Source organism: Gadus morhua, chromosome 13, assembly GCF_902167405.1.
Source record: "Gadus morhua chromosome 13, gadMor3.0, whole genome shotgun sequence".
NCBI classification, from domain to species: domain Eukaryota; kingdom Metazoa; phylum Chordata; class Actinopteri; order Gadiformes; family Gadidae; genus Gadus; species Gadus morhua.
Genome location: NC_044060.1, coordinates 8,024,788 through 8,038,997, shown reverse-complemented (window position 1 = coordinate 8,038,997; position 14,210 = coordinate 8,024,788). Strand labels below are relative to the sequence as shown.

Sequence of the window (14,210 nt, the reverse complement as noted above, 5' to 3'; positions counted from 1 at the left end):
GACCTCCATGTGGTAATGCATTCATTTTTCTGTATTTTAAGTTTTTCTCATGTGAGATTCTTTTTACGATTTAATTTTTTGTTGTTGTTCCATTTGCTTTTAATTTCTTAACTATTTCAGAGTTTTGCTTGGTTTGGTTTGGTTTGGGTTTTTCTTAAGGAGAGTGTGTGTCACTCAAACGTGGAGTTTGCGCGTCCCCGTTCCGGTGGGAGTGGCTCCCTCGGGCCCCTCCCCACGTTTGTACTGCTACAAACGTGGCACAGTTGTGCGGGCCAGGGACCTATGGTGGCTCCCCAACCCCTCCCCCCCCCCCCTCCCCCTTCAAACTGGGATCAGGTCACCCAGAACCTTCTGACCTTTGAACCTCCCGGCCATCCTGGCCCCCACTGTGACTCTGCATGCAGTGACTCTGGACTGAGGGTTGCCATGCTTGCGCAGTCGTTTCCTGTCAAGTATGACCGGGTTTTATTGGTTCCTCCAGCATGTTCGCCTCCTTTGCTTCCTCCTCCTTGTAGGTCTGTACAGTGGGCAGGGGTCCTGGTCAGTGCTCTGCGGACGAAGACCCCCAGACACATATCTGCTGCGGACGGCACTGCCCAACACGCACCTCTCACTATTGGCCCGACATTTCTGGGGGGGGGGGGGGGGGGGGGGGGGCACCCACCAGCCAGTGGCTGCTAGAACATCCTGGGGGGAGTCTAGCATCAAGAGCTCTCATTAACAACTCAATCCAGTTCAAAAACGTGGGGAACTACCTGTGGGTTTTCGGATGGGAGACGGAGGTGCGTGACGCCAGGGTGCAGTGCTGCGCTCGTCAGCCCATATGTGTTGAGTGGCTCTGGCCTCAGCTTAGACTCCATCCCCCCCCCCGCCCCCCCCCCCCCGGCAAAGGCACGGCCAGGGTCTCTGTGTGCAGGATGTAAACCCTTAACCCCAACAACACCAACGCACGCACACACACACACACACACACACACACACACACACACACACACACACACACAGACCCACATAGCCGTCAGTGTCTAACTGAGCGCTCCCGCCCCACAGAACACGGAGGACAGCGCGCGCATCTCCATCACCTTCTTCCGTCTCTTCCGAGTCATGCGATTGGTCAAGCTGCTGAGCAGGGGGGAGGGCATCCGCACCCTGCTGTGGACCTTCATCAAGTCCTTCCAGGTCAGCCCGTCTCCAAGGAGAGTCCTTGTGGAAGTCGTCGTTGTGTGTTGTGATGTCAGTGCTTACCATGTGTTCTCCTCCCGTGTCTCTTCTCCAGGCCCTGCCCTATGTGGCCCTTCTGATCGCCATGTTGTTCTTTATCTACGCTGTCATCGGCATGCAGGTTGGGATTTAAAACCTCGTCTGAATGAAACGTCTTCTCCTGTTCGGTGGTTGGTCGCCAGTTTTAACGGATGTTTCTCTTGCCAGGTGTTTGGTAAGATCGCCATGGTGGACCACACGCACATCAACCGAAACAACAACTTCCAGACCTTTCCACAGGCTGTGCTTCTGCTGTTCAGGTGCGTGGGGGCGCCGGGGTTAGACCAGGATCCAATTAGGGTTATTTCTTATTTGTGTTTGTTTGTGTTGTGGCTGACGGAGCCTTTGTGTCCCAGGTGTGCTACCGGTGAAGCATGGCAGGAGATCATGCTAGCCTGCATGCCGGGCAAACTGTGTGACCCGGAGTCAGACTACAACCCCGGAGAAGAGATGACTTGCGGCAGCGGATTCGCTGTCATCTACTTCATCTCTTTCTACATGCTCTGCGCCTTCTTGGTAGGCAGAAACCCAAACACGGCACGGTGTCTGTGGCTTTTGGTCACCGGTCTGACATTTAGAAATGTTATGATGCTAGTTTTCGTTTAGATGGCAGTGATTAGCCATACAACAGAGGTAGCAGCTAATGTGCTAAAATTGACTTATTGTTATGTAAATGTTCCAACAGTTTGTCACGTCTCGCATTCCACCATAATACTTCCTACAGTGTAGTAAGACATTTCCCTCTGCTCTTTTAGATTATCAACTTGTTTGTGGCCGTCATCATGGATAACTTTGACTATCTCACGCGTGATTGGTCAATTCTGGGGCCGCACCACCTGGACGAGTTCAAGAGGATCTGGTCTGAGTATGACCCCGAGGCGAAGTATGTGCTCCTCAGCATCACTTGAGCAGGCAGTGTTTCTCTGTGTCCCTGTGGCTGCCTCAGTAACTGGTGAAATGTTTTGTGGCTACAGAGGGAGAATCAAACACCTGGATGTTGTCACACTCCTCCGTCGGATCCAACCGCCTCTCGGCTTCGGAAAGCTATGCCCACACAGAGTGGCATGCAAGGTTCGCCTTCTCTCCTCCTCTCTCCCTCCTTCGCAGTGTTCTCACTGTGTCTCCCCCCACCACTCGCTCTCTCTCTCTCCCTCCTTTCCCTCTTTCACTCTGGCTCTTTCTCTCTCACCTACCTTTCACTCCCTCGTTCTCTCTTCTCCATGTTCTCACTGTCTCCGCCCCACCACTCTTTCTCCTCTCTCTCTCTCTCTCTCTCTCTCTCGCAATCTTTCTCACTCCTTTCACTGTCTTTCTCTCTCACTTCTCCTTCCCTCCCTCAATCTTTCCCTCTCGCTCTCTCACAATCTCCCACTCCTCGCACTCTGGCGGTCTCTCTCCCCTCCCTTTTGCTCTCTCTCTCTTTATTCTTCTCTTCTTTTCACTCCCTCACTTTACTTTTTTATATATATATTAGCTTGTTTATTCCTGTTTGCAAAGATATGCACAAATTTTCACTCATACCCACACAGAATACAAGCATGCAGTTGTACCTTGGCCAGCACCGTCAGGGTAACTGTGTGTGTTTTTAAACCTTGTTCTCTTTCAGAGGTTGGTTGCTATGAACATGCCTTTGAACAGTGATGGGACGGTCATGTTCAACGCCACCCTGTTCGCTCTGGTGCGCACCGCCCTGAAGATCAAAACAGAGGGTAGGAGGGACACACACACATACACACACACACACACACACACACACACACACACACACACACACACACACACACACACACACACACACACACACAATCACATATTCACACAAACACACACTCACACAAACACACACACACACACACACTTTCACACACATACTCACACAAAGACACACACACGCATACACATAATCACAAACACACACACACACACTCACAATCACACACACAAACACACACACACACGCACACATACACGCACGTATATGCTCACACACATAATCACACCTGATGCACACATACACACGCAGAAACACTCACACACATTCACACACACCGTTCACAAGCGATATGGTGCATGCGGTTGAGTAAATAGGAATGTGTGTGTGTTATATTGTAAAGATCTGTAAAGCGGTGTGCTAGTTTCTCAGGGTAGATGTGTGATCCCCGCGGTGCAGGTAATCTGGAGCAGGCCAATGAGGAGCTGCGGGCTGTCATCAAGAAGATCTGGAAGAGAACTAGCATGAAGCTGCTGGATCAAGTGGTTCCCCCTGCTGGTGGTTAGTGGAACTGCAATGTGCCTTCATTGTGTCAAAAGGAAAATAACACTTGCACTGACAGCACCTTTAACGTACACACACATCTGGATAGAATCAGACCACACAACATCACATGACACATATCCATGACCTGTGACCTATCGCCTCGTTGTGTATGAATACTTCTAGACATATAACAGGATAAACAACCCAACATGCCCACACATACACATGCACAAACACACACACACACACACACACAAACACACACACCTGGTACCCAGAGAAAGAACGCCAATTGCGATTAAGAATCTCTTTTTCACGAGCATCCTGGCCTAGGCCGGAAGCAGCAGTCGACGACACAGCGTCTCAGACAGAGCAGTGCTCCAGGGAATCACGGCCGTCTCCTGCTGACTGTTCTCTGCTCACGTTTCCATGGTTTCTCCTCAGCACCGTCTTCTTTTTCCGTGTGTCTCTTTGTCCTCCTGTCCTCCTGTCCCGGATGCTGATGGAGACCGATGACTGTGCGCTGGGCTTATGGCTTGCATGGCCTTGTACATCGCATGTCTTCTCCTCTACATCAGTCTAATGTTCACGCTCACTTTCTCTCTCTCTGCTTCTGTCCTTCTAACTGTCTCTCTCCCTCCCTCTCTCTCCCTTTCCTATCTATGTGGCTCTCTATCTTTCTCTCTTTACAGTCTTTCACACAAATATACTGTTTAATGCCGTTTCTCTTTCTCTCTCTGTCAATCAACCTCTCTCGCTCTTGTCTGTTTCTTACTCGGCTTATTGTGTCTCTTGTGCCTTTTTCTTTCTTTGTACACTTGTTCACACTAAACGACTCTCCCTCTCTCCCTCTTTCCGCTCTCTGTCTCCGGTTGTTTCTTGCTCAGCCTTTCTGTCTCTGTCTCAGTATCAGACGCTTTCGTATAGCTGCTGTCTTCATCTCTGTCCCTATCTTGGTCGCTTTGTTTCTGTCTCTGTCTCTGTCTCTCGCTGACTCAGCTTCCACTGCTTCCTCTCCTTATCTTACTTGTTTATATGTGTGTCCACGACTCTTAAGTACTTCAGAATATTCTGAAGCAGTTCTGTTTTAGGGTGGTGGCATGGAACTAGCGTTGCCTCTCTCTCCAATCTCTTTCCCCAATGTGCTTATTTCAAGTGACTCAGACCGCTGCTTCAGAAGGATTCTCACGCACACACTTACACACACACTTACACACACACACACACACACACAAACAATCACACACACACACACTCAGAAACATCAATACATGTACACGCTGCAGATAACCATGAGCTTATACATTATCAGGCTCCCATCTATGTCGTAAATACCTGTGTGACCCACACAAGCACCGAAATGAATGTTTTCACTCACACACCGACACGTATATATATATATATATGTAGTTGTGCTTGCTTGCATGCGCTGCAATAGTAGTAACGATATTCTTTCATAAAGTTCTTAAACAGGAGATAGAAACGCAGCCTGTAACTAACGACACATAAAGTACAGCACTTAAAACAGGGTTGTGATATTCAAGCCTTTGAATAGCAACAGTAAAGGTAAGACAATACCATAAGATATTCATGGTAAGCTATTCATGATAAGATATATTCGCTAGAGCGACATCACATCAAGATTCGATTCAGATAAGCTAAATCTCTTCGTCCTAGCGTTTTGGTTGGCCTCTCTGGAACTGCAGACGAGGATGAGAGTAAGGTTCTCCCGCCGCGAGGTACAGTATATATACACCATCTAGATGGATGTGTACCCTGGGGGGTCCATGACCTCCTGTGGTTTAGTCCCAGGGTGCGGGCGTCCGTAGGGGATCAGTGCAGTGTACACCATGATCTGTGTCCCAGACGTGCTGTGTAGTGGTCAACTGCTGCTCACACAGGAAGCGTTTGTGTGGTCTGTTCACTCAGATGATGAGGTTACCGTGGGGAAGTTCTATGCCACCTTCCTGATACAGGACTACTTTAGGAAATTCAAGAAACGTAAAGAGGAGGGCCTGGTGGGAGCGCACCCGACCCAAAACAACACGGCCATCGCCCTGCAGGTGAGTCCGCCCGCCGGCTGTGGGTATGTGCTTGCTTGTGTGCGTGTGTGTGTGTGTGTGTGTGTGTGTGTGTGTGTGTGTGTGTGTGTGTGTGTGTGTGTGTGTGTGTGTGTGTGTGTGTGTGTGTGTGTGTGTGTGTGTGTGTGTGTGTGTGTGTGTCCAAAGGTGTGTTTGTGTGAGAGAGACACTTGCACATGTGATCAAAATATTATGCTTTCAAACTAGTATGTTATTGATATTGATGATATTGTGAGATTCCCGATAGTGGTCTACTACTGTTTGCTATGATTGCCGTGTGCGCCAACTGCATACCTCTCAGGATGTGTCTTTGTATGTGGATGTATGCAGTGTGAGTCTCTGTCTCGACCCATCAGCATTCTCATCCCACGTGGTATTTGTGCACCAATGAGTTGCCTTTCCATCATGAAGCTTGTATGTCAAGCTGATGACAGTTTTATCACCTTTTTTTATTTAACCACATATATCGATGTTGGCAATCCAACACAAATCACCCCGCTAATAGTGCTCAGAATACCCCCTTGAAAAATAACTGACAGCTGAACTACAAAAAAAAAACTTCAGAAATGAACATTTGTGAACATCCCATAGTTTATCCAGTGTCCCTACTATCCAATGTCTTTAATGTCAGGCGGGTGTGTGTGTGTGTGTTTGTGTGTTTGTCTGTGTGTCTGTGTCTTTGGCCGTGTGCTTGTGTGCGTGGTGCATGGTTACGATGCATATGTGATGTTGACTTGCTGCATGAAGTGCCAGAGCAAGGTATTGGTTCTAAGATCTTAGCTCTCTCGTTGTCATGGTTACAGGCTGGTCTCCGCACACTCCATGATATTGGGCCGGAAATCCGCCGAGCGATATCATGTGATCTGCAGGACGATGAACTAGTAGACTTTATCCCAGAGGAGGACGAGGAAATTTATAGGGTAACTTCTTCATGTGTCACACTCTCTGTCTGTCTGATCTCTTACTGTAGGCCCTTTTTTTTTTTCCATCTAATGTCTTATGCTTTACCATCTGCCTGTATTGATATAGAGCATCGCAGAGTCAGATGCACTTCAAGTCGACTTGCATCCACTACATTTTCTCCTTACTTTAAGTGACATAACAGCACATACATTTTCCCCATGAAACACCCCACACCATAATACCAGCTTCCCGGCCTACGTTCTGCACCATGCAGCGAACCCTCCTTAGCTGTATCACCGCGCGCCGCCACTGAGCCTTTAGCTCCCGGGGCTAGCGTTAGCGGGAAGCGTTAGCCGATGCGTTCTGACCCCCGGGTTCCCCGCCGTCTACTTTTTGCAGCGCAACGGCGGCCTGTTCGGCAACCACGTGATGAACGGCGGCCACCGCCGCGCGGAGCAGCACCAGACCAACGCCACGCAGCGGCCCCTGCAGGTGCAGCCGCCGCCGCACTACGCCCACATGGAGGAGCAGCCGGCGGGCCGCCTGGGCCGCGCCAACGCCATGTCGCACCCCAACAACAACCACCACCACCCGCACCACCACCACCACAACCGCCACCACCACCACCACCACAACTCCTACAGCAAGTCGCCCAAGTCCACCAACATCAACCTGAACAACGCCAACGCCTCCACGTTGCCCAACGGCGGCGGCGGCGGCGGCGGCGGCGGCCACCACCACCACCAGCAGCAGCAGCAGCGCCGCTACTACGACCACGCCGCCGCCCCCACGGCGCCCAACGGCTACCCGGGCCACCGCGGGCCCCCCGCCGGCAGCAACGGCGCCTACTACGAGTACGAGAAGCCACGCACCCCCCAGGGTCAAAGGTAACCGCGCCAAAGGGTCAGAGGTCACGGTGCCGGGGTGAGAGGTCACCGTGCAAGGGTTAAAGGTCATCGTGCCAGGGGTCAGAGGTGACCGGGCCAGGGTGATAGGTTCCCGTTCCAGGGTCAAATGTAACCGCGCCAGGGTCAGAGGTTACTGTTCCAGGGTCAAAGGTCAACGTCCAAGGGTCAAAGGTTACCGTGCCAGGGACTAAGGTGCCCTTTCCAGAGTGAAAGGTTATCGAGCAAACGGCCGGTTGATGTCGCTTGTGGAACAGGAAGGTTCAGATTCAGTAGAGGAAGAGGAAGATTGAGTGAGGTTTTAACGTTTTAGATGAAGAGTGTGTGGCTCACGGGGCAGAGCACATACCATATAGGCTCAGTCCCGAACGCAGCGACCCGGGTTCAAATCCTCCCCGTGGTCATTTGCTGCCTGTCCTCCCCTCTCTCTCCCATATCTTCCTCTCTATCTCACTCTAATACAGCAGGAAAATAAAAAAGAATTCGACTGGAGTGTGTGTGGTTGATGGCTGGACTGAGCCCCTGGCCAGAGTCGTACGCATTCGACTCGATTAGACTGTGGGGCCATCGAGGCACACGGGTTAAACCAGCCACATCACACACACACAGAGAGAGTGTGGGGGTTTTCCCTTGCCACACGCCGACCAGGTGGCATGAGTGGGCTCCTCCAACATCAGCACATAGGGAGACGTGGTAGGACTCTGGATCAGTGGAGAGCAGGCAAGATGTTACAAGCCAGGCAGGTGGTGGACACTGACATGACCGAGCGCTCTCCAGAGTGTGTGGTGATGGCTGGTTTAACCTCTGTGCCCTGATGAAGTGAAAGCCCCAGAGGTGTGCCGCCCCACCCAGCCCCAGAGTCCGATCAGCCTGACAAGGGGACAGGGAGGCTGCTTGGACCAGCCATCAACCTCAGACACTCCACATATGGCTGGCTTCAGCTCACACGGAGGAAGCGTTTCTGATGCGAGCTGTGATTCGAGGTCATGTGTCCTTGGAAGACTTTCTTAGTCTTCTCAGACACAGTTTTTTCTTTTGTAGCACGCAAAACTGGAGCACACCAGAGGTTAATACATTGTCCACTGGGTAATATACATGCGTTTCCAACCACAGAGATACATGTCCAGACAGTATTTCTTCCCCGAGCTCTCTCTCCCGGTTGTCCTTATCACACCTCCCCCCCTGTTGCTACGAACCCTCCACCATAAACCCTTCACTCGCTAACAGATGGACGCACTCCATCCAGTCTCCCCGACACCTCATCTCATAAGCGAACCACTAACACACTGTTTATCTCCAGACTCACCCCGCATGCTCCCCACCAGACCCCCTTGTCTTCGGCGCTGACTCTCCCGCCGTTCAGGCGTCCATAAAACCCGGCTGCGGGTTCACTTACCCGTCTTTATCTCTGACAGCCAGCTGTAGCATCTGCCCTCCATCGCTCTCATCCCTCCTCCCCCAACACGTATATATATATATTTTTTTTTTTTATGCCGACGTTGCGCATTGTTCATATACATATATATGTTTCAACATGCAGCATATCAAATCTGATCCACCCCCTTCCTCTCCTTTACTCTCTGCTCTCTTCTCCTCCCTTTTCTCTCCGCCTAATAAAATGCTTTCTCTCGACCGGTTCTCCTGCTTCCCCCCCCCTCCCGGTGCCAGGCGACGCTACGTTGAGACGTATGTTAGGTACGTCCCTCCTGCTAGCATCCGCAGGCCACCGCGGGCGCCACGGCGACCAGGGTTACCGCATCTAACCCGTCTGGCGATGCACACATTTGCACCGGTGTCTGTCTGTCTGTCTCTCTGTCGGCTTGGCTAAGCACTTATTCAAAACGCCGTAGATAAGGAATGTTGCACTGCCGCGCGCCACTGCTGAGTCAGCGCCACGGATCGTTAGCCCCGTGCCGCGGGCCGCTCCCGGCTGCACTGGCCCGTGTCGATGCGAAGGCGAGGAGGTGGAACGCGAGCGAGCATGTGATCCAGAGCGCGGCGAGCGGCCAGCGCACCGCAGCCGCAGCCGGAGCCCGGCTGTGTGCATGTTGTTTGCGAAGACGACGACGGCGTCTTGTGCTTGGCCTTTTCAAGAAAGCTTTCCGATGTGTTTAGATCGAACTGCACGCACAAAGGACCCCGACAAACACCGCTTTGGTTCCGACGTCTTTTGACGGACGGGTTTGGGTGTTTAACGGGGAACGAGTAGCGTTCACCGTGTCTCTCCGGAGCCATCGTACCGCGATGCCCCCCCCCCCCCCGTGCGATGCTCTGCAGAATGCCCCAGCTTGACACCGCCGCCCACCCCCCCCCCCCTCCCTCTCCCCCCCTGAACTCCCAGCTCCCATCCCCCTACCCTGCTGCTGTGCCGCGATGGTTGTCTTGGTTACCGCAGGTTTTTTGTGGTTCAGTGGACGAGGCTGCTCAGTGCTCACGTTGCATCGCTGCCCCCCCGCCCCCGCCCCCTCCCCCCCAGCCTGAAGGCTTGCGTCTGCATGGCAAGGCATGGCAGTAATCTCGTGGCTACCGGGGTCGGGATCAAGGACCCTCCCATGTTGACCCGTGATCTCTCCCCCCCCGCCCCTCCGTGCCCTAGGACCCACACGGGGGACAGCCGCCACCCCACCATCCGCAGGGAGGAGGAGTTTGAGGAGGACCGCTACTCTGGAGAGTACTACAGCGGGGAGGAGTTCTACGAGGACGACAGCATGCTGTCCGGAGAGAGGTACAGCGGGTCGCGGTGGTCGTAGATTCACCGGTTCTGCTCGGTGAACTCAAAACCACACGTTTTGGTTTTAATATTTAACATTTGATTGGTTTGCAGCCTTCGGGGAACTCCGAGGTGATGATGAAACGTGATGATGAATCATAAACTGCTGTCCTAGTAATGCTCTGGGGGCGTGTTTTTGGCAGGTATCCGAACAGCGACACAGAGTACGAGACGCCCAAAGGTTACCACCACCCCGACAGTTACTATGACGACGACGAGCAGCCGCTCTACCGCGATTCACGTAGGTCGCCGAAACGACGACAGCTTCCTGCCACGCCTCAAGGTGTCTCCTTTTCCTCTTTTCTGCACTGCTCTCTCATCTCCTCTCTCCTCCTGTCCTCTCTCACCTCTCTCCTCTCATCCTCTTCCCTACTTTCCTCTCATCTCATCTCATCTCATCTCCTCTCTCCTCTCCTCTCTCCTCTCCTCTCTCATCTCCTCTCTCCTCTCTCCTCTCCTCTCCTCTCTCCTATCTCCTCTCTCCTCTCCTCTCCTCTCCTCTCTCATCTCCTCTCTCCTCTCCTCTCTCCTCTCCTCTCTCCTATCTCCTCACTCCTCTCCTCTCCTCTCTCATCTCCTCTCTCCTATCTCCTCTCTCCTATCTCCTCTCTCCTCCACCATCACATCTCCTCTCTTCTCTCCTCTCCTCTCCCCTCTCCTCTCTCATCTCCTCTCTCCTCTCCTCTCTATCTCCTCTCTCCTATCTCCTCTCTCCTCTCCTCTTCTCTCTCCTTTCTCCTCTCTCCTCTCTCCTCCACCATCTGTTCTCCTCTCCTTGTCTCATATTTCCTTCCTTCCTTCCTTCCTTCCTTTTCCCCCTGTCTTTCTTTCCTTCTTTTTTCTTCTTTTTTCGGGGTGTTGTTGCATGCGGACGACCTACTCCCGGTCCAAAGGGCTCTGGTTCTGGACCCTCCGTGTTCTCAGGCTGACTGCGAGCCTCTTCCAGAGCCCCCCCTCTATCTCACTCCTTCATGAACTCAGGTCCCCCCAGCGTCTCCTGTCCTGGCAGAGCCCCCCCTCCGGTACATGGGGAACCACCCACTAGGTGCGAGGGCACTGACTGTTCTCGCGTCTCATCCCTTTCTCCAGCTCATAGGAGGCCCTCCTTCAACTTTGAGTGTCTGCGCCGGCAGGGGAGCCAGGACGAGCTACCCCACCAGCGCACGGCTCTGCCCCTGCACCTCATGCAGCACCAGGTAGCAGCACACGACCAGGCTATGCACCCGCACGGTCCTCTGTCCACGTTGAATGGTGTTGTATTGTCCTGACATGAAGATATGGACTTATCTGATGAGTCGATGCATAAGATGCATGAGTGACGTCGAGCTGTGCCCTTCAAATAATCAAACAGGATGTCAAACGTCAAAGAGAAAGGAAAACTAGTTGATACCGTATTCAAAATGTCCGATTGCTGTCTAATGAGCCACAGTTAGACTGTGGTAAGTTCATTCTGGATTCATAGGCATAGAATAGAATAGAAACTTTAATTGCCACACAACAAAGTTGGTGGTATTCATATTTGGTATATGGTGATAACACATTTTACTTCTCGCTGTAAAGTGTAAATAGTACTTTGTAAAGCGCCGTACAGAATGATAATTCAAAATGTTGATTATCGTTCTATGATTTAGACACGTCTTAAAGTGACTAGCGATCAGAGCAGCAGGGTGCATCAGACCCCCTACTGGCCCGCTGGGCTGGCTGTGAGTGGACCACACCCAGCTCCTACGTCCTGTAACCCCCTCCCCCCCCCGCCCCCCCGGTCCAGGTGATGGCCGTCGCCGGCCTGGACTCCAGCCGGGCGCAGCGCCCCTCCCCGACCCGCTCCACCCGCTCCTGGGCCACGCCCCCGGCCACGCCCGGCAGCAAGGACCAGTCGCCCTACTACACACCCATGATCCGCGTGGACCACCCCCGCCGAGAGAGCCTGGCCAACAGCCACGTGCCCGACCGCAAGAGCTCCTGGTACACGGACGATCCCGAGTTCTCCCTGAGGACCTACTCGCCCGCCCACCTGCAGGTGCCCCCAGGGTACCGCAGCCAGTACCACCAGAAGAGGGGCAGCGCCACCAGCCTGGTGGAGGCGGTGAGTCCCAGGCCCTGGACCGGCCAAGAGCAGGGGGGGAGGGGGGGGAGGGGAGGGGGGGAGGGCGCTGCTTAGGAGGACGGGTCTCTATGTTGTGGTTTGGACCTCATCGTGGGTCGTCTTGGAGCACACACACACGTGCACGAGGCACGACTGGCATGTTACGTAAAGTACACGTTACACAGACACACAAACACACAAACACACACACGACTGGCATGTTACTTTAAGTACTCCGTTACACACACACACACACACAAACAAACACGCAACGGCGTGTTACGTTAAGTACAGCGTACACTGATTCTGGATCTGTTCTGGGTGCAGGAGCGCTGCCGATAAGGTTTAAATTAAACAACACTAGAGATCTGTTTTCCTAAGCAGCCTCGCTTAGGTTGGGGTTCTGGACTTCTCCATATCAATGCGCCCATCTGTTCGATGTTTCATTCAAATGACTCTCAGTCCCATGTGGCTGCTGCACTGCAAACGGCTGAGCTACAGTAGGACTGGTAAAAATGCTTTGCTTGTGTTTCTGATGATCGATCGGGTCGAATCAATGCTCAGGTCGGTTATACAACGTCTAATAATGCATTACCTCGTAAGCTCTCCTCAGAACCCGGTTGTAGCTAGCGCCAATGCTACACGTCACCTGGGTGGCGGCCACACTCCGCTTAGGTGACTTTAACTGTGTGACTTTAAAGAGAAACAACAATATATTGCTGGCAGTACAGTAAAGATATTCATAGAAAACAAGTGCCAAGCATTTACAATTGCTAGGTTAACCCATTCCCCATATACAACAAAAATAGCTAGGCTAAGACGCTAAACAATGCTAGGTACTATATTTAAGTACCAGGAAGTACAAGATCCAATACGTTTTTACATTAAAGGTCCCATATTATACCACTAGATGTGAGTATGATTAGCCGTCACAAGACGTTTTGAAAATATGCCTCTTCTGACCTCACAAGTGGGCGTGTCCACCTAGATGTGTGCTGGATAGTTCAGTCTACCAGCCTACCCGGGGTACTGTAGCCAACATTACTCATCTATCCGTCATACATCTAGGTGGACACGCCCACTTGTGATGTCAGAAGAGGCAGATTTTCAACGGCTTGTAACAGCTAGCCTTAACCCATTCCCCGTATGCAACAAAAACAGCTAGGATAAGACGCTACACAATGCTAAGTACTATATTTAAGTGTGAGGACGTATAACATACAGTAAGTGTGTACATAAGTTGCCAAGACATACACCATGTAATAAGTGTGTGCATTAAGTGCCAGGGCGTACACCATACAATAAGTGTGTGCATTAAGTGCCAGGGGGTACACCATACAATAAGTGTGTGCATTAAGTGCCAGGGGGTACACCATACAATAAGTGTGTGCATTAAGTGCCAGGGGGTACACCATACAATAAGTGTGTGCATTAAGTGCCAGGACGTACACCATACAATAAGAGGGTACATGACGTGCCGTTGTCTCCACTAAGCCTGTGGGGTCCGTCCGTCCGTCCCGGCCGTTCTCCAGGTGCTGATCTCGGAGGGCCTGGGCCGCTACGCCAAGGACCCCAAGTTCGTGGCGGCCACCAAGCACGAGATCGCCGACGCGTGCGAGATGACCATCGACGAGATGGAGAGCGCCGCCAGCCACCTGCTGAACGGGGGCGTGGCGCCGGGGCTGAACGGCGGCGTCACGGTGTTCCCCGTGGCCACGCCCCGGGACTACGACTCCCAGGACGCGGCGGCCAGCTACAGCGACGAGGAGCCCGACGGCCCGCGGCGGGCGTCGTACGAGGAGGACCTGGCCGACGAGATGATCTGCATCACCACGTTATAGCAGCGGCCCCCAGAGCCACGGAGGACCACAGCCCGGCCGGGGGGGGGGGGGGCGGGGGGCGGCGGGGGGGGTTGGGTCAGGGGGAACTACACGGACAACACAACAGC

General features: G+C 52.7%; 1 protein-coding gene across 6 annotated transcripts in view; it reads left to right on the top strand.

The window, feature by feature from the left end:
- The window catches only part of cacna1da (calcium channel, voltage-dependent, L type, alpha 1D subunit, a), a 60,377-nt gene extending 46,241 nt beyond the window's left edge, over positions 1-14,136 (top strand). For 2 of the 6 annotated variants that reach the window (XM_030375112.1, XM_030375117.1), the window contains 17 exons: positions 1,051-1,179; positions 1,277-1,342; positions 1,429-1,520; positions 1,617-1,776; positions 2,016-2,143; positions 2,235-2,331; positions 2,867-2,969; positions 3,431-3,532; positions 5,447-5,580; positions 6,402-6,518; positions 6,901-7,388; positions 9,075-9,101; positions 10,003-10,131; positions 10,320-10,459; positions 11,266-11,372; positions 11,945-12,262; positions 13,795-14,136. In XM_030375112.1, the coding sequence (XP_030230972.1) occupies positions 1,051-1,179; positions 1,277-1,342; positions 1,429-1,520; positions 1,617-1,776; positions 2,016-2,143; positions 2,235-2,331; positions 2,867-2,969; positions 3,431-3,532; positions 5,447-5,580; positions 6,402-6,518; positions 6,901-7,388; positions 9,075-9,101; positions 10,003-10,131; positions 10,320-10,459; positions 11,266-11,372; positions 11,945-12,262; positions 13,795-14,103 (2,646 nt within the window). In that variant the 3' untranslated portion in view covers positions 14,104-14,136. The remainder of the gene's footprint in view (positions 1-1,050; positions 1,180-1,276; positions 1,343-1,428; positions 1,521-1,616; positions 1,777-2,015; positions 2,144-2,234; positions 2,332-2,866; positions 2,970-3,430; positions 3,533-5,446; positions 5,581-6,401; positions 6,519-6,900; positions 7,389-9,074; positions 9,102-10,002; positions 10,132-10,319; positions 10,460-11,265; positions 11,373-11,944; positions 12,263-13,794) is intronic. The other 4 variants (XM_030375111.1, XM_030375114.1, XM_030375116.1 and 1 more) reach the window with 3 other exon arrangements.
- Positions 14,137-14,210: the final 74 nt, after the last annotated feature.